The sequence below is a fragment of the Rattus norvegicus genome, chromosome 13 (genome assembly GCF_021556685.1).
Source record: "Rattus norvegicus strain SHRSP/BbbUtx chromosome 13, alternate assembly SHRSP_T2T, whole genome shotgun sequence".
In the NCBI taxonomy this organism is placed as follows: Eukaryota; Metazoa; Chordata; class Mammalia; order Rodentia; family Muridae; genus Rattus; species Rattus norvegicus.
Window position 1 is genome coordinate 107,361,850 of NC_141546.1, and position 18,432 is coordinate 107,380,281.

At 44.5% G+C, this 18,432-nt stretch overlaps 1 protein-coding gene and 1 long non-coding RNA gene across 11 annotated transcripts in view; one reads left to right on the top strand and one right to left on the bottom strand.

The window, feature by feature from the left end:
• Hsd11b1 (hydroxysteroid 11-beta dehydrogenase 1) overlaps positions 1-18,432 on the bottom strand; it is a 70,191-nt gene that overhangs the window by 43,384 nt on the left and 8,375 nt on the right. For 6 of the 9 annotated variants that reach the window (XM_087580055.1, NM_001429463.1, XM_087580056.1 and 3 more), the window contains 5 exons: positions 16,595-16,705; positions 2,462-2,572; positions 1,629-1,759; positions 703-814; positions 410-595 (listed from right to left, as the gene is read on the bottom strand). In XM_087580055.1, coding sequence (XP_087436181.1) covers positions 410-595; positions 703-814; positions 1,629-1,759; positions 2,462-2,537 — 505 coding nt within the window. In that variant the 5' untranslated portion in view covers positions 2,538-2,572; positions 16,595-16,705. Of the gene's footprint in view, positions 1-409; positions 596-702; positions 815-1,628; positions 1,760-2,461; positions 2,877-16,594; positions 16,706-18,432 lie in introns of those variants that run through there. The other 3 variants (NM_001429465.1, NM_001429464.1, NM_017080.2) reach the window with 3 other exon arrangements.
• LOC148001893 (uncharacterized) overlaps positions 3,301-18,432 on the top strand; it is a 29,409-nt gene continuing 14,277 nt past the window's right edge. Inside the window, exon 1 of one of the 2 annotated variants that reach the window (XR_015636314.1) lies at positions 3,301-3,401. This is a non-coding gene — a long non-coding RNA (uncharacterized LOC148001893). Of the gene's footprint in view, positions 3,402-7,666; positions 7,984-18,432 lie in introns of those variants that run through there. The other variant, XR_015636313.1, reaches the window with a different exon arrangement.

Here is an 18,432-nt window from a genome sequence, read left to right on the forward strand (position 1 = left end):
AAAGACTGGAACTGGCTATGCCTTAGCAGCTTTTCCTATCCCTCTCCTTTCCCAGGCATGGCTCACACACCAGGTTTCCCACGGGCATCCTGGGCTGTTGCTTTTTGTCTGTTCCCTTCAGGGATTTTGTAGTCCTGCTTTGACCAAGCCTGACTTTTTGGGGGCCATTAGTTCCTCACAGTGCCTCTTTTCTTCAACATGCATGTCCTTCCCTCACCGGGTGTACACCCCAAGTCGCTCATGAGTGAACCTGCCTGTGTATTACTGGCTTCTGTATCTTATCACCATGAGCATTTTAGGTCCATGCAGTGTGACTTCCCTGTATGGAAACCTAACACAAACTTGTGCCCAGCCCAGAGCCTGGCATTATTCTGTTCTCGACTTCTACCCTGACCCCTGTCCCACTCACCAGCCATGGAGGAGATGATGGCAATGCTGCCATTGCTCTGTTTCAGCATGGGCAAGGCTGCTGTGCTCAGGACCACATAGCTGAGGAAGTTGACCTCCATGCTTCTTCGCACAGAGTGGATATCATCGTGGAAGAGAGACATAGTGGTCTGTGTGATGTGATTGAGAATGAGCATGTCCAGTCCACCTGCGGAGAGATGGATTGTCTGAGGAAGACCGCTTGGACTCAATCCTGTCCCCTTTCCCTCCTGAAAGCTCTAAACCCAGAGAAGGAAAAGAGAGGGGGAGCCTTACCCAAGAGCTTTCCTGCCTCAACAACAAATCGCTCTGCAAAAGCCATGTCTTCCATAGTGCCGGCAATATAGTGAGCAGAGGCTGCTCCGAGTTCAAGGCAGCGAGACACCACCTGCAGAGGCATAGCAGAGACGGTGGCCATCTTGGTCATAGGTTTTCATGTGCAGTGTACAGAGTAACTGGGGTTTAAATGAAAGTTTGTTCCAGAGCTGTTTAGATTGAAACCAGTCTCTCCCTCCCCCCACCCCGTGTGTGTGTGTGTGTGTGTGTGTGTGTGTGTGTGTGTGTGTGTGTGTGTGATATTCTTAGATGATGCCAGGTGGTGGTGGCACACACCTTTGATCCAAGTACTCAGAAGGCAGAGGCAGGCAGATCGTTGACCCTCAAGGCCAAGTTGGTCTACAGAGTGAGTTCCAGGACAGACAAAACTACACAGAGGAATTCCCCCCACCTCATAAATATCCTTAGATGATCATTGTGCTCTGAAATATATTAATTGGATGTCATCATTGGGTTAGAGTTTACATCCATTATTTATCTCTGCAGGGTTTATGAACAAATGTTTCCAAGTGCATTGTGGGTGTGGGTGCATGTTTCTGTGCAGGTAGATCTGAGTTTGTGAGTGCTGTTATGACCTAGGGCTCTCAAATTTGTGAGTCTGTGGGGCATGACAACATAAACGCATGAGCAGGTAAAGGAATCCCAGTTTCTGGATACATGTATCTGTCCATGGGCAATGTGTATGAACAGGTACAATTGTGAACATACATAATCAAAGAACTCTGGCTAACAACACTGAGTGTGTGTGTGTGTGTGTGTGTGTGTGTGTGTGTGTGTGTGTGTATGGGGGAAGCCTTTGTACATAAGTGTGAGACTATAAGCTGGACACAAGAAGGCAGGCTTATCTGTGGCTACAGAATGCTCACCTTCTGGAGCCCTTCCTCCGACCTTGCAGTCAATACCACATGGGCTCCCATTTTTGACAGATGATATGCCATTTCTCTTCCGATCCCTTTGCTGGCCCCAGTGACAATCACTTTCTTCCCCTGGAGCATTTCTGGGAAAGCACAGAAGCAATGAGTGTCCCCAAAGCCTTGTCTCACTTTCCATACTCAAAGGCTGTGAGCCCAGATCATTTTGCCTCATGCCGTAAAACACTGAAGCAACACTTAAGGTTATTCATAAACAGGCTCTCAAACACAGGTTTGGCCTGGATGTCCAGAGCCGAGCCTTCTTGCCTTCATTCCTAAAACATCTCCATGTGCAGAGATCACAGAGACAAGGCCAGAGAGGTCAGAGTTTGGCGAAACTACCCAAGTTCAACCCTTTTGGCATAATCTAATTTTGCTAACACTAAAGGGAATTTTAAAAAGTATCACAAAAATGTGTCCACAGAGCCTCTACTTAGTCATCAACTTCATAGCCCTTTCTGTTTTTTATTTTGGCTTCTCGGCTATCAGTGTCTCCATAGATCACAGCTATCTGACTGAGCGATGTGTCTGGGTACTACCTTCACTTCTGTAGATCTGACATTGCTTTCCATGCTGCAGGCCAAGCAAAGCATAGCCTCCTTGGCTGTATGGTTCACCCCTCCCAGTCCCCTCCTGCCTGCAGCCTGTGGCTGGAGGATCCAGGGTTTACAGACTCACATTCGGGGTTCCTCTTTCTCAGTGGTGTAGGGATCAAGAACACAGCTAGATCTTTAGAAACCCTTGTGTTTTAAGCCTGTTCCTCTAGTGAGGAACACAGTGGTACTCACCTGGTCTGAACTCTTCATTTGTAGAATAGTAGTAACCCAGGCAGAGCACCAGGACGGGGAGGAGGTATTTTTTCATAACTGCCGTCCAACAGGGACCTGGCTCAGGGAGCTCTGTAGGACACACAAAGAAAACCTGCAGCTCTTTCTACAACCTCCCAGGCAGGCAGCAGCCTCTGAATTGTGACATCAGGGACGGGGGAGGCTGGAGTAGTCTCAGGCAGCACTAGCCAACTTCCCTGTCAGAGCAATGATTGGCTTTGGGTGGGATCCCATTCGTCCCTGGCAGCCTGCGTGATGGATTTCATAATGGACAATGTTTACTCCATTTCATTGAGTAAGAGGCAACTTCCAGATGGCCAGGCTCATGACTGTGCAGGGCTGGGTTCCTGAGCATCTCCTACCGAGACATCCTTTGCACACAGCAGCAATGGCCTTGCAAGAATGGCTTGTCAGGGAGGGAGGGTGGAGGGGTGGAAGGGCGGGATAGAAGGAGAGGAGGAGGGAGGGTGGGAGGAAAGGAAGGAAGGAGGGATGGAGAGAAGGAGGGAGGAAGGACACACACACATACACACACACACACACACACACACACAGAGAGAGAGAGAGAGAGAGAGAGAGAGAGAGAGAGAGAGAGAGAGAGAGCGAGCATGTGGGGCTTTTGGGAAATATGAAGGATACAAATAGAGCCAAACTCAAGCCAAATCTCAGCCTTGCCCCACCCCCAACACCCAAGTCTGAAGCAATTAAAAATTAACAGCACAAAACAGCAAAATGAGCTCAAGGAAAAAAATGGGCATGTCTTAGGAGAAAGAAAATAAGCCAGTAAGCTACAGAAGTCCCACACTCCAGTTCAATGAAAAAGCATTGCAACATCAAAGAGAAGTTGCAAACCAGCCAGACCCAGATGGCAGGAAACCCAAGCTCAGTTCAAGACTCTCAGGCAAGTGCAATGGAAGTGCCCTTATTACTACAGGGAATAAAGAAGGAATGATGGGCGCCAAAACAGGAAGGAAGGTAGCAGGTTGTTAAACTGGGTTATGTAAATGCTGTGGAGGAGCGAGGAGCAGAAGAGGATGCTGGGAAAAGAAGGTCAGACCAGAGGATCTAGACCACCTTTGGCTATAGCCAAACTGCTCTCTCATAAGCTGCAGCGCTAACCTTCTTTTTACCTCTACTTTGAGTCTGGGTCTCAGTAAGTTGATCAGGCTGGCCTTGAACTTGCTCTGTTGCCTCAGACTTGTGATTCTCCTGCCTCAGCCTCTCAAAGAGTTGGGATTTCACACCTGTTGCCATAAAGCCCTAAGGGACCTATCCCACGTGCTTGAAGCAAAAGTAGCACAGAGCATCTGGGTCCCAGGTAAAATGATCCAACAGAAAGATCAAGAAGAGAGACACTATAGCAACTAAAAATGTATTATTATGACAAGACAGAAAATCAACTTCATATATCTGTAGCAAGGTTTTTTTAACCCCTTCCCCTCACAAGATTTTATTAGAGAATAATCCTCAAAGAATTTAAGATGCACCACAGTCAAGTTTTTCAATTTAAAACCAACCATCCAAAATCATGAAAATCACATGGGACAAAGCAAATCCTCAACTGTGAGTTACAATAGAGCAAGTAGAGAGTCTCAAGAATGAGTTACTGGCCTCTGAGGGGAGATGTCAATCAAGGATGGGAAAGGCCTGAATCATTCAGAGTTTGGAGAAACCAAATTGTGACCCTAAAACAGTCTCTGGAAAGATCCGGTGGCTTTTCACTTCAGAGCAAGAGAAAATAATTTAAGGCCCAGAGGAGATGAAAGAATTTGTCAACAAAGGCCACAGCTGTGAGGGTTGCTTCCAGAAGACAATAATGGTTTGAGAACAGCAGAGAGCTGGAGCCGAGGGCGCGGAAGACAAAAATAGAAAGGGTAAAAAGTGGGAGGTGCAGTCATGTTGTCAGGACTGCCTGCATCGGAGCATTCTCAGAAAAGCTTTTATGCTACCAAGACGCATGACAGGCAGGACTCCATGTTCTTTCACAGGGGGCAGAAAATAAGACTGTGTCCTTAGCCTTATGTGATTAATGGCTAAATCATTGACTTGCATGCAGAAAATAAGATAATATGTTTTTTAAAATGTGCTTAGTAGTGAAACTGTAGGGAACCAGAAAGATTTGCTTTAAAATATCATGATTCAAAAGGAAGATGGGGTGAAGAATGCAGAGAAACAAGAAAGAGAGAAAGGAATGATAAAAATGACACAGAGAGAAGAGAGAAAGGGATGAGAGAGGGTGGGGACAGGGAGAGGGCTGTAGCTTCATGCAGAAAACACAAGCTTCAAATACAGATGGCCATGAGATGGCCTGAATGCAACAGGCTGGGGGCAGCAGAAGTCAGATTTTGCAATGGGAGTTGCTGATCAGTTCTTAAGTCAGTGACAGTACAACCCAGTCTCTCAGAAGACTCATTAAGACCCCCAAACCTCCATCAGTTCATCAGAGAACACAGTAGCTCTCTTGCTGTTAAGACAGAAACACACCCATTGCCCTGATTTCCATGAGTTAGAACAAAGAACTGTCAAATAAAATGCACTAAATAGACGGGTGTATAACAGTTGGGATACACTGGCAGTTCTCAGACACTCCAGTCTCAGAAGCTTTCTTTTTCTTTCCTTTTGGTCTTATCTAGTATTTTGAGACAAGGTCTTGCTATGCAACTCAGCTGGCCTTGAAGTTGTGAGTTTTTTCTGCCTCAGCTTTTCTGTGCATTGGGTTTATAGCTGTATACCATTGCATCTGGTACCAAAGAATTGTGTGTGTTTGTGTGGGTGTGTGAGCTTCCGTGTGTGGACGCATGTGTGTGCGGTGTGTGTTTGCACATGTGTGCGTGCATATGTGTGTGTATGTTTGTGTGTGAGCGAGCTCCTGTGTGTGAGCGCATGTGTGTGTATGTGTGTATGAGTGTGTGTGTGTTTGTGTATGTGTCTGTGTGTATGTATGGGTGTGTATGTATATTAATGTATATGTGTGTATGTGTGTGTATGTTTGTGTGTGAGCACATGGGTATGTGTGTGTGTACATTCATGTGTGTGTGTGTGTGTACATTTGTGTGTGTGTTTGTATGTGTAACAGTGTAGGTTCAGGTGTGCAGGAGCTGTCCACTTTGCTTTATGGGACTAAGGTGCTGCTCTAAGCCGGGAGCTCACCTGTTTGGCTAGGCTGTCTGAGCAGAGAGCCCTGGGGACCCTCGTACATTTGCCTCCCCAGCTCTGAGATTACAAGTGCAGGCCACCATTCCAAGACTTTTATGTGGGTTCTGGGACTCAGCCTTGGATTCCAATGCTTGTATGGCAAACGCTTTACCAACTAAGGTTCCTCAGTTCCCAGTGTGACGGAAGTTTCACAGGTGTTTTCCCTATTGACATCAATGCAGAGATTTATCAGTGTTGTTTAAAATTAAAAAAAAAGAAAAGGCTAGCTTCCACGCACAGTCAGGGCAATGAAAAACGTTACACATCTTTTAGCCTTTGGAAAGTTAAGAGTCTCAGCACTATAACAGGTCCACAGCTAACTCCGTGGTAAAAGTGCCATACAACTCAGCCTGTGGACAGCATCCCTGCAAAACTGAAGACAAAGGCGTAATTCATCAAAACCCACACTTCTGAGAAAGTCTCTAAACGTACTAACCTTGCTTTTGGCTTCTATAGTTCTGCTTCTGGCTAACTGTTCTTGTTAACTTAAATATGTCAACCCAGGATATGGTTTTTGTGTTTGAAAGGTCACCTTGAGAAGGGCTCAGTACTACACTGGGATCCCAAACACCTGGTGGTGTAGCCAGCTGGCTAATAAGGACTTTCTATTGGCTTAAACCCATGTCCCAGAAGTCTTCTCCAGTGAATACCCTACATTTCTGGAGGTCCCATCGAGCTCCCCAGAGACCAGACCTTGGGATTCCTGGGGTCTCAGTCCTCCAGATCAAGGAAGAGTGTGATGGTTGAGTGCACAATCTGAGATGTTCCAGGTCCCCAGCACCCGCTTCGATCAAACACTGTCACTGTCTAATGCTTCAGAGGAGTCTGATATCTCCACTCCAAAGAAAACAAACAGGAAGTTGCCTGTTGTGTCACTCCAGAGGTGAGAGTGGTTAAGATGTTTTCTGTTTGGACACGTAGGAACATTTGGACTTGGTCACTGATCAAGTGTTCAGTATCTCTGTGAGACACCACTGGGATCCCTCTGTTTAGGTGCGTGAATGCATGGTGGCCAGTCCTAGATCTCTCTGTCTCTGTCTGTCTCTCTCTGTCTGTCTGTCTCTTTCTCTGTCTGTCTGTCTCTCTCTGTCTATCTCTCTATCTCTGTCTGTCTCTGTTTTTCTGTCTCTCTGTCTCTGTCCCTCTCTGCCCCCCCCCTCTCTCTCTCTCTCTCTCTCTCTCTCTCTCTCTCTCTCTCTCTGCCTTTCTATGTGTTTCTGTCAACTTCTCTGGTGTGAGACCCACTCTAAATTAAGTCTTATGTCTTCTTATTTGGGATTCAAATCCTCTTGGCTCTGCCAGACTGCCCAGAGATCCCCCCTGTAAGACAAACAAACAAACAAACCTGCTGCTTCTGTTCCTCCGGGGCTGAGTGGTCCCTGGGTGGAGTGAGGGAATGCCTGGTCTTCTCCTCCAGGGTGCCCTGCCATCTAAGCAGAATCCACACAGGGAGAGGGAAATAGTTCTCTGAGGTGAGGATTCCCTCTCTATTCTCACCTGTTCTAAGCAGTCCCAGAGAAGGGGAAAAGAGGAAGTTCTGCTCTTTCCTCTTTTAAACCAATGATCCATGTAATTGGAAAAATGCAAAACGTTTATATGCATACAATTATCATGCGTTTACTACCGAGGATGTCCCTGGTATAGAGAAAGAGGGTCTCTCACCATTAGGGAAAGGACATTAAAAGCAAAGAGAAAATCTCGGCCCTCCAGAGGCTATTTATTTAGCTTCACCTACAAATTGCTATCCACTGCTGCTGAGAACATTACAAAAGATGACTTCCTTGAAGCAAGAGTCATGACCCGACTGCCCAACAAATGGTCAAAGGCCAGCAGGACACACTGATATTCTGAGGACATACTCTGACCTGGCGATGCCTGAGAGTCCACAGTACAATGACAGAAAGTAGAAGATAAATGAATAAATGAATAATTAAAGAAAAAGAGGACAACTCAAACACGCAAGTGGACAGAGAACACCAGAGGGAAAGATCATTCTTCTGGAAACAGCTGCAGACTGCTGGCCACTATCCTTCATCAGGATATTCACAAGACTTTATGAGTTGTTCAGACCAAGGTTTGCTATACCTTCACTGGACAGCCTAGAACAAGATGTCTTAGCCAGATGCCAGGTTTGTGCTCAAGTAAATCCAAAATGGATAGCCTTACTCAGGAAGGGGTCCTAATGAGAGACCAATGCCCTGGAGAGCTCTGGGAAAACAGGCTGAGGAGATCTAGCCTGCCACAGGAGGATGCAGGTGCTTGCTGGTTTATTTAGATGCCGTTTCCAGGTGAGTAGAAACGGTCCCCACATGGACTGAAACTCCTTAAAAAGCTCCTCCAGGAACCAGTTCCCTCCTGATTTGGCCTCCCTCTAACAATGGGGTTCAACAATGGCCTGGCTTTCATAGCCCAAACCTTTTCTTTAATAGCTAAACTTTAGATATAGTTTGAAAGCTTCTTTGTGTATATAGAGCCCAGAGGTCTGGGCAGGTAGAAAGAACATAAAAGGAAACACTAACAAAGCTCTCATTAGAGTCCAGTGAAGGGTAAATAGATTTCCTTCCTTTGCTTTGCTTAGTACTCACTGCACCCCATGTGGGAGGAATTTCCCCCCCATGAGATGATGTTTGGAAGACCTCCGCACTGCTTCCCAGGCAGAGAGAACAGCAGTCAGAAGAACTCTCTAACCATTCCTTTCTCAAGTCAATATAGGCCCTCCACTTCTCCATAAATGCTACCTAAGAAACCCAACTAATCTCCAGTTTCCCCTTTCAAATCAAGAGCTATTTGTTTGCATTAAGCAGGTTGCCAAGGGGGGTACTGGAGCAAACGTGAAAATGACCATGCACGGTGATTATCTCCACTCTTGTGGCTGTGAAGGTAGCTGGCAGTACACCATGGATTCACCACATCCAGACCAAGAGAGCAGAAGCCAAGGAGGACAGTTCCAAATGATTTGTTCCTGGACTATGAACCCATTAAAGTTAAGGTTTCATTGGTCCCCAAGTCCTCCTACTCCTGGCCCACTCTGTTTTTTCCTGAGTTTTAGGTTTTGGTTCAAACCCCATTGCCCTCACGTCTGGACCTGGGAACTGCAGAAGACAGATATAGGGAAGGTATTAGCCAGTGTAACTACAGATCAGAAACTCATATTCAAATGTCTGGTTATATTGGAGAAGGGAGACATATGGGGGAAGAAAGCCCCCTCCCAAGAAATGCACAATAGAAAAAATGTAATCCAATGGCCATAAAGATTCTGGCCTTTGTGAAACATGGGAAACCTGAGGAATCAGATTCTTCCTACAGGAAGGGACCTTGGGTTAGAGTTAATCACTTCCAGCCAGAAATTGGCTGGGATTGCTGGTTAGCTTAGACACCCGGCCCTTGTACTACATAGGATAGGAGTTAACCATACCATTAGCCCATCTGCTGACAAAGCTCACTGTGACTGGGCATATCCCAAATAATGTTAGAGGATTTTCGAGGGGCTTAAACTTGTCTAATATCCCTGTTCTACTCTTGCCCCCTCCTTTTATGTAGTCTAGGAGCCAAGCCCAGGGAATGGCACTGCCTGCACCAACCCAATCAAGGCAATCCCTCGGGGCATGCCTAGAGTCTAGCCTAAACTAAGTAATCCAATGCGGTGTGTCTGGAGCCTTGTCACCTAAGTGATTTCAGATCCTGTCCAGTTGACAATCAACACTAAACCATCACATACTGTCACTTCTGAAGTTGACAAATAAAACATAGGACACCCAACTAATTCCGGGTTTCAGATGATCAGTGGCTAACGTTTAAGTATGCCTCTTTCCATAGTTGAGATAGAGCAGGCTCAGTGGCTAAAGGCAACTGCTGCGAAGTCTGACAATCTAAGTTTGAACCCTGGAGACCATGTGGTAGAAGGAGAGAAGTGAATCCTTCAGATGGAGATACTCTGACTTTCACAGGCATGCTATGATATGAACATACGCATATATACATATACATTAACATAACAATAAATAAAATGCAACATTTTTAAAGGTTCGGATGATAGACAATGGGTATATAGATAATGGATGTTGGATGACATGTACATGGATGGATAGATGATAGACAGTAGATAGATAGTTGATGAATAAACATAATTGATACATGATATTTAGACATATAGATACATAGGTGATAGAATCATTGTTCTCTGCTTCCTGACTACATAGCTGCCTCAAGCTCCTGCTACCCAAACTTACCTCCCATGATGGACTACCCTGGAGCTGTGAACTGAATAACCCCTTCCACCCTTGAGTTGCTTCTGTCCAAAGAGTATTTTATCACAGCAGAAGGGAAAACCACTAAGAGAGTTTTGGAAACACTGAGAAATTCTGCCTTAGATACACACAAAAAACATTATGGGCCATGATTCCTAAGAGCATCTCAGCTACCTTCTCCACAAAGGAGCCCAACAGCATGGTCACTGTCTTAGTGAGAGCTTCCATTGCTGTGAAGAGACATCATGAACTCTTACAAAGGAAAAAATTAATTGGGGTTGGCTTACAGTTTCAGAGGTTCAGTCCATTATTATCATGGTGGGAAATATGGCAGCATGCTAGGAGACGTGATGCTGGAGACATGCTTGAGAGTTCTACATCTTGATCAACAGGCAGCAGAAGGAGACTTTGTGTCATAGTAGGTGTAGCTTGAACATAGACCTCAAAGCTTGCCTACACAGTGATGCATTTCTTCCAGCAAGGTAATACCTCCTAGTAGTGCCAAGCATTCAAACACATGAGTCTTTGGAGGCCATACCTATTCAAACCACCACAGTCCTCAATAGGAAATCAAGAATGGGCACACTGCCCATAGAGGCGGAGGGGAGGATTCATCTGCTGACATTTATTAAGGAATTTTCCATGTGTAGTGTTTTTGTTTGGAGAAATGTGAACTTTGGGACTTTGGGTCAAGAAAGCAGTGGAATGCTTTAGTCATGGCTAAGGGGCCATACTAGTAGAAGCATGGAAGGCATGGTGCTGAATGTGATTATAACTGTGGGTGTCCAGCCCAAGAGGCTGAAGAGGAGAAGAATATTAGTTTGTGGCCTAGAGATTGTTCTTGGGATATTTTGGTAAAGAATGTAGCTGCTTTTTGCCCTTGTCTAAAAAAACCTGCCTGGGGGTCAACTGAAGAGTTATGGATTAACAGTTTTGGCAAAGGGCATTTCCAAACAACGTAGCATTGACTGTGTTGTGTGACTGTTAGAGACTAGTCATATGCAGATCTATAATGAAAATGTATTTAAACAAGGGGACCATGTTCCACACCCACCAAGGAGCAGAACTTGGCAGCATTAGCTACATGGTTCTGGCTTTAGGTCAAGGATACAAAAGGGGAGGGGTATGGAATCTCCCTTCATGACTAAGGAAAGCTGTTGAGGTTAGGCATATGACAGGGGTTTTCCTGTATAGAGGTCTAGAGAGGCCATTGTGTCAGGCTGTGAAAATGGAGCCTGGGTTGTCTTGGAGACTACAAGATGTTGCAGATCCCAGAGTCATGGGATACCTGCTGAGGAAAGCTGCTAACAGGGAGTGGAACCAGCCCACGAGAAAGAAGTGTGTTGCAGTCAACAAAGCTGAAAGGAATTGGAGATTTGAAGAGCACTTTGATGTCAGACATGGAGATTCAGAGTTTGGAGTTTGTACAGCTGATTTTTGGCCTTGCTTTGGTCCAGTGTTTCCTCACTATGTTCTCCTTCTTCCTTTTGGAAAAAGAAATGTATATCCTATGTTACTGTATGTTGGAAGTATATGATCTGCTTTCCACTTTTGATTTTACAGGGGATTATAGTTAAGAGAATGCCATGAATCTCCAAGACTTTCAACTGTGGACTTTTAAACACTGTTGAGACTGTAAGACTGGAGAATTTTGAGGTTGGACTAAATGCATTTTGCATTATGATATGGCTACAAGCCTAAGGGGACCAGGGAGTGGAATGTGATGGTTTGAATGAAAATGGCCACATAGGCTCATAGGGAGTAGTACTATTAGGAGGTGTGGTTAGAGTAGGTATGGCTTTGTTGGAGGAAGTGTATCAGTGGGAGCTAGGCTTTGAGGCTCAGGACACACCTAGTGGATCACTCTTCCTGCTGCCTGATGATCCAGAGGTACAACTCTCAGCTACCTCTCTAGCACCACGTGTACCTGCATGCCACCATGCTTCCTGCCATGATGATAGTAGGCTAAACCACTGAACTGTAAGCTAGCCCCAATTGAACGCTTCCCTTTATAAGAGTTGCCATGGTCATGGTACCTCTTCATCACTGTAGAAACCCTGAGTCACCATGGGTCAAGGGCTGTGAATAAATAGGCCATGCCTTACAAGGATGTCAAGCTGCAGAAGTTAATGATAAATGTACACAGTGGGAAGTCTACAGTGTTAAGAAGGAAGCAGATGATCCATGTGTAGGGTGGGCATGCAGGAGAATCTTGGAAAGAAATCATTCTCGATCCACATTGAACTGTGTGTAGGCAAAGGAGGAAGGGTAAATACGAACACGGAGCTTGCTTCCAGGAACATGCGGGGTAGAGGGGAGGCTTGTTTTGGGAACGCTTGATGTAAAGCTGTGGGAGAAAACAGAGGGAGGTGTGAAAGGGAATCGTGTGTTCGGGGAACTGCAAACAGCACCATATGTTGGACCATTAAATTCCGCACAGTGGTTCCAAGATGAGAAGCCAGACTGGAAAAGAAAGCAATGGCCACACCTTTGAGGATCCTAAGTAGCCGCCCCTAGAATGCATAGTTCTGGTTGTTTCTGTCCAGTTAGGTGGATTTGAACTCAGTGCCCCTCTATCCCCACCCCAGGTTGCTTCTTGTTCCCTTTCCTTTTGTAACTCCTCATTGCCTGAGTAGAAAACCTTGGAAATTCTGAGCTCTTCAGGCTCATCTGTCCCTTACTTGCCCTCTGGAATTTTACTTTGTCTGTCATGACATTCTTGTGTGGCTAAAGTCACTGGGGTATGCATTCTCCTGAAGCTATGTCCAACCTAGTTACTAGGATCCTCAGGTTCCACCAGATTCTTCTGTCACAACTTCCTCTGTTGTCTGACTCTTGGTAACCCTTGCTGTCTCTGTCTCCTCCTTTCTCCCCTCTCCTTCCTTTGGCCTGGATCAATTTTTCTGCTGGTCCATCCTCCTGTCTCTCTAACTGTCTCTTAGCTTGCTCTATAGACTTCCCTTTCTGATTCCTTAAAAGCCAGACTTCTCCTTGAGTCCTTCTCTTTTCTTTTCTCTTTAGTTCCCCTCATTGTTATGGCTTCACTGACTGTCATTTTCCTCATGTGCACTTTTTCAGCTATAAAGAGCATGGCCCCCCTATTCACACTTTTCTTTTAGACTGCTTCATGAACACCTCAAATCCAGCATGCTGAAACTGACTTTTTAAAATTTTCATGGTATTTATGTGTTTGTTTATTTTGTGTGTGTGTGTGTGTGTGTGTGTGTGTGTGTGTGTGTGCATGTGTGAAGGTCAGAGGACAACTTATGAGAGTCAGTTTTCTACCATGGGTCTTGGTGATTGAGTTCAGGTCATCAAGCTTAACTTACTGAGTCATCGGGATGGGTCAAACTATTTTTAACAGTTCTACTGCTGAAGTACAATATTTGCCATAAAATTACCTTATTTTGTGTGTATGATTAGATAAGTTTTAATAATGTGCAGAGTTAGGAAACTATCATTGCTAGTCAAGTTTAGAGCATCTTTATTACCCAACAGACCCTTTCCTGCCACCTGCCATCAATCGATAGCCTCCAGCGTGGTGTGGATGGTCACTGCCTCTTTTCCACCTTTGTAAACTTGCCTTTTTTGGGCCTTTCCCAGCAGCAGGGTCACCTGACAGGTTCTTTCCATGCCTGACATCTTTCACCTTGTGTGGGATTCTGAGGTTGCAGGGCTCTGAACTTTGTTTCTTTGTGCTATGATGACATCTGCTTTTGCTCTTGAGAGAGAGAGAGAGAGAGAGAGAGAGAGAGAGAGAGAGAGAGAGAGAGAGAGAACACAAGTAGCTGGAGATATCTACTTTCTGCACCAGAACAGTCCCACAGGGAACTGGTATGAGCATGTGTGGCCATTTTGTTTTTTGTCTGCATCTAGGAGTGATATTGTGACCAACTTATGTCTAATGTTTTAAGGTCAGTGCCTGCTCTCCATGACCCTGTAGTTATCTACAAGTGTCCCAGTGACATCTACTGCAATGGATTGCTCCTCTGTTCATACAGTTAATAATCTGGATTTTCTTTTTGGACCTTCCTCTTCATAGCCCCATATTTCTTCCTGGCCACTCTGGTTCCTAAGTATCTCTAGAACCATCTCCCAATCATGCTTCACAGTGACTGTTCTAACCCAGGCTACTGCTCTCTCTGCTTAAGTAACCAATGCTTCTCTCTGACATGTCATCATTTCCAAATTCAGACCATTTCTTTTCTTTGAAAGATGATTGCAAAATATTTGGTATGTGCCAGCTAATACATGAAAACATAACATATGGAGTCTAAGAAGACAAAGGAATCTGTGGGTTTGTCAACTTGCATCAAGGGGACCATCAGCTCCCCCCCATGTCTCACCAACTTCATGCTGTGACCTATCAGTGTGTTTCTCATGTGGAAGAATCCAGTGGTTCCTTGTCTTTTTTTTTTTGGAAGCTGGGTACCGAACCCAGGGCCTTGCACTTACTAGGCAAGTGCTCTACCACTGAGCTAAATCCCCAACCCTCCTTGTCTTTTTTAAGATAAAGTCTAGAAGACCCACATCCTCTCCACAGGAGCTTCTTCTTCTCCACTTGAATCGATCTTGTTCTTCAGATACTGCCCTTCAAAGTCCCATGAGAAGGTCTGCCTCACCTTCCCTGGGACCAGACAAAGAAATACCCAGAACTGGTCACATCTCTTCCCAGCCAAATCTCCTTTTATTCCTAGCTCTCCTCCATATTGATAGATGTCTTTCTGGGAGGGTCAAGTCCAGTGGTCAATGCCAAGCTTTTCTTGACCAGCTGCAGTACTTATCCCATCTTGACCAGCACTTCAATACCCAGCCCATCTTGACCAGCACTTCAATACCCATTTCATCTTGACCAGCACTTCAATACCCAGGTCATCTTGCCCAGCACTGCATCTCCAGTGTTAGTACCTTGCTGAGGCTTGTCAGGTGCTCAGTGAGCATCTATGGTGTAGTAATATGTGACATGGCTCAGATACTTTAAGTTTAGCAAAGGACCAGGCTACAAATATGGATTTGGAAAAAATTAGACCAGTTGAAATTTAAATGTCTAGGCACACTTAAGACTTAGCAGGAAGAGAGGAAGAGAGCAAAGACTGAAGGGTTGATTACATGAACACTTAAAGTCATGGAGGAAAGTCAGTGAAGGAACAAAGGGAAGAGTCAGTAGCGGGAGGACTTGAGGGAACACAGAAACCAAAGGTGACAGATCTTGAGTAGTCACAAAGCTTAGGCAGAGCGGGGCAAGACAAGAACACAGATTATCACTGAGCATATGTGAGGGGAATTCTGAAGGCACTGAAGTAGGAACACTGAGTGAAGAGTGAAGTGGTGTGAGCCAATATAATGTTGTGTGATTTTGTGTGTGAGCCTTGAATATATGTGTATGATTATATGTGTTTGTGTATCGTTTACATAGGAATATGTGTTTTTGTGTGTATGTGCTTGAGCATGTATGTTGTATGTATGGTTTTATGTATTAGCTATATATGAGAATGTGTTGTGTACATGTGTGTTTTATGTATATGTATGAGCATGTGTTTTTGTGTGTATGTGCTTGAGCACGTGTGTTGTATGTGTGGTTTTGTGTATTAGGTATATATGAGAATGTGTTGTGTACATGTGTGTATTATGTATATGTATGAACATGTATTTTTATGTGTATGTGCTTGAGCACGTGTGTTGTATGTGTGGTTTTGTGTATTAGGTATATATGAGAATGTGTTGTGTACATGTGTGTATTATGTATATGTATGAACATGTATTTTTATGTGTATGTGCTTGAACATGTGTGTTGTATGTGTGGTTTTGTGTGTTATCTATATATGAGAATGTTTGTGTTGTGTACATGTGTGTGTATTATATATATGTATGAACATGAGTGTGTGCTATGTATGTATGTGTAGGAACATGTGTTTGGGTGTGCATTATATATGTATATTTGTGTGTATTTGTGTGTATTTGTATGAGGAGCATGTGTTTGTGTGTGTGTAAGCATCTGTTTCTGTGTATCTGTATGAGCATGTGTTTGGGTGTGTGTTGTATATGAATGTTTTGTGTATATGTTATATATGAACATGTGTTTCGTGTTGGTATGTATGTGTATTGTGTATGTGTGTATAAGTGTACATGCTGTGTGAGAGCATGTGTTTGTGTGTGTGTGTGTTGTTTATATGTGTGTATTGTATGTGTGTGTGTGCCCTTTCACAGACCTTCAGAAGCAAGAGGCAGCAACAGTTAATCTTTCATTCCAGTATTTCTGAGCCACATGCTGCTCCACTGAGCATCCTCTAAGCTGAGAGAATGATCCTGTGGAGAAAGAAGTCAGGGTGGCGGGAGGATGTGATTTATGGAGTCTGACTCGAGTCGACACGGTACATGGCTCTGGCAGAGAGGCCCACTTCTAAGTGTCGAGGAAAACAAGTGAGTGTAGATTTTGAACCCTCTGCTTCTCTTCTGAGCCCAGGGAGCTTCTTGGCACTACTCGTTTGCTTCCTTCTATTTGTGGAAAGTAGATGAATGCGGCTTCCCCAGATATTCATAAATCTTGGGAAAGGGTGAAGAAAAGGAGGTGGGAGGGAAATTCCTTCCATGTCTCCTCCCAGCCCTGACCACCATGGCTAAACTTCATTCTCGTCTCTGTTGTGTCACTTACCTTTTCAATCCTAATGTGCTTTATCCAAAAAGATCGTCTTTCCCATGGTGTTTAATTTCCCATTTGATGTCTGTCAGGATGGTTCATGGAGTTTGAGGGCTTGGCCGAAGCCTAACAGGGAGGGAACTGGCTGTAGTCTCTGGGCTCTAGAATGCTAAAGGCTTTAAGGGTTTTTTTTTTTGTGGGGAGGCGGGGGAGGTTAGCATATGAAGAAATGGGTCTCACTGGGTCATTTTTATACATGTCCTTATATTTTATTCTTATTCCACTTCCATCCTCTGCTCCTCCTCTCCTGCTGTCCCTTTATTCCCCCAGATGCTGCCTTCTGCTTTCATGACACATATTTCACTACCTTCTCCATTCATCTCTCCTTCCCTTTAGACCTCCCTGACTCCTCTCATAGTCCCCTTTCTACTTACGTGTCTCTCAAGCAGGCACACTCACACACATGTATACACACTCAACACACAGCCACACACACTACATACACATTCACATACACACATGTTCACACACATATACAAATGTACACACACATACACACATGTACACACTCTCCTGTGCACATGTGCACACATACACACATATACACATGCATGTACACACATTACACATGTTCACGCACATGCACATGTTCATACACATGCACACACACACACACACACACACACCCCTCTTTCCCCTCCCCTCCCTCTCTTTCCCCTCCACTCCCTCTCTTTTTAACCCTCTATTCCACATACAAAGTTTTTAAAAACTTGTTGGTCTCTCTGATGGTTTATTTTATTTAACATAATGCTCTTCTGTAACCTGGTCTTTGCTACTTTGTGGGTTCTTCTTTTTCCCACCCTTGATTCCCCTGTTTCACCTCCTAACACCAGATAGGAGAGAAGTGGAGAAGGGAGAGAGAAAGATAGAGATCCTCGAATCTAATTTCCACGTCTGTTTCTCCTTTGAGCATGCCTGCTAATGAACTGCAGTAACTCCCTTGAAAGACCAACACCCACACCCCACCTCTGTTTGCCCACCACCCACCCCCATCTCTATTTGTGTACCCTCTGAAAAGTTCCCAGAATTCTAAATGTCACACACCCTCACAAATTATCTGCACCCAGTAAAACCACACTTCCGCTAGAGCATGAGATAAATGAATCATCATCAGCTGCTGTGGACAGTCTGAAGCAGCCCCACATCTGGGATTAAAACGAAAGCACATTCCTATAATATTTCTGTGTTTTTAAAAGAACCCCAAATTCCAGAATTCTCACTATACTTTTCCATCCATTTTCCCGCAGATGTCATAATTTCATTTTCCTTAGGGGTGAATAAAGTTCCATCATGGCTTTACTCATTCATCGGGGATCTAGGCTGGCTCGGGATATTGTGAATGGCAGCGACTATGAACATGTGACTGTCTTTGTGGTATGCTGTCTTAGAGTCCTTGGGTAAACACTCAGGAGTGGGATAGCTGGAGAACTAGTGCCCTGTTACTTTTTGAGGAATTTTCACCCTAGTTTACACTCCGCCTTCCTCACCAGCATTTGATGTCAATGTTTTCTTTATGGTAGCCATTTTGAGCAGAGTAAAATGAACTCTTAAAGCAGTTTCAATTTGTATCTCTTTCATGGGCAAGAATGTTGAAGACTTTTAAAAGTATTGAGTAGATGACTTTTTTTTTGCAGTTCTTTATACAGCCTAGATATTAACTCCTTGTCCAGTGGGGTAGTTGGCAAAGATTCTCTCCCATTGTGTTGACCTTCTCTTCATTCTCCTGATTATTTCCTTTGCAGAAGCTTTTAAATGTCACGCAATGTCACATGTCAATCTTGGAATTATTTCTT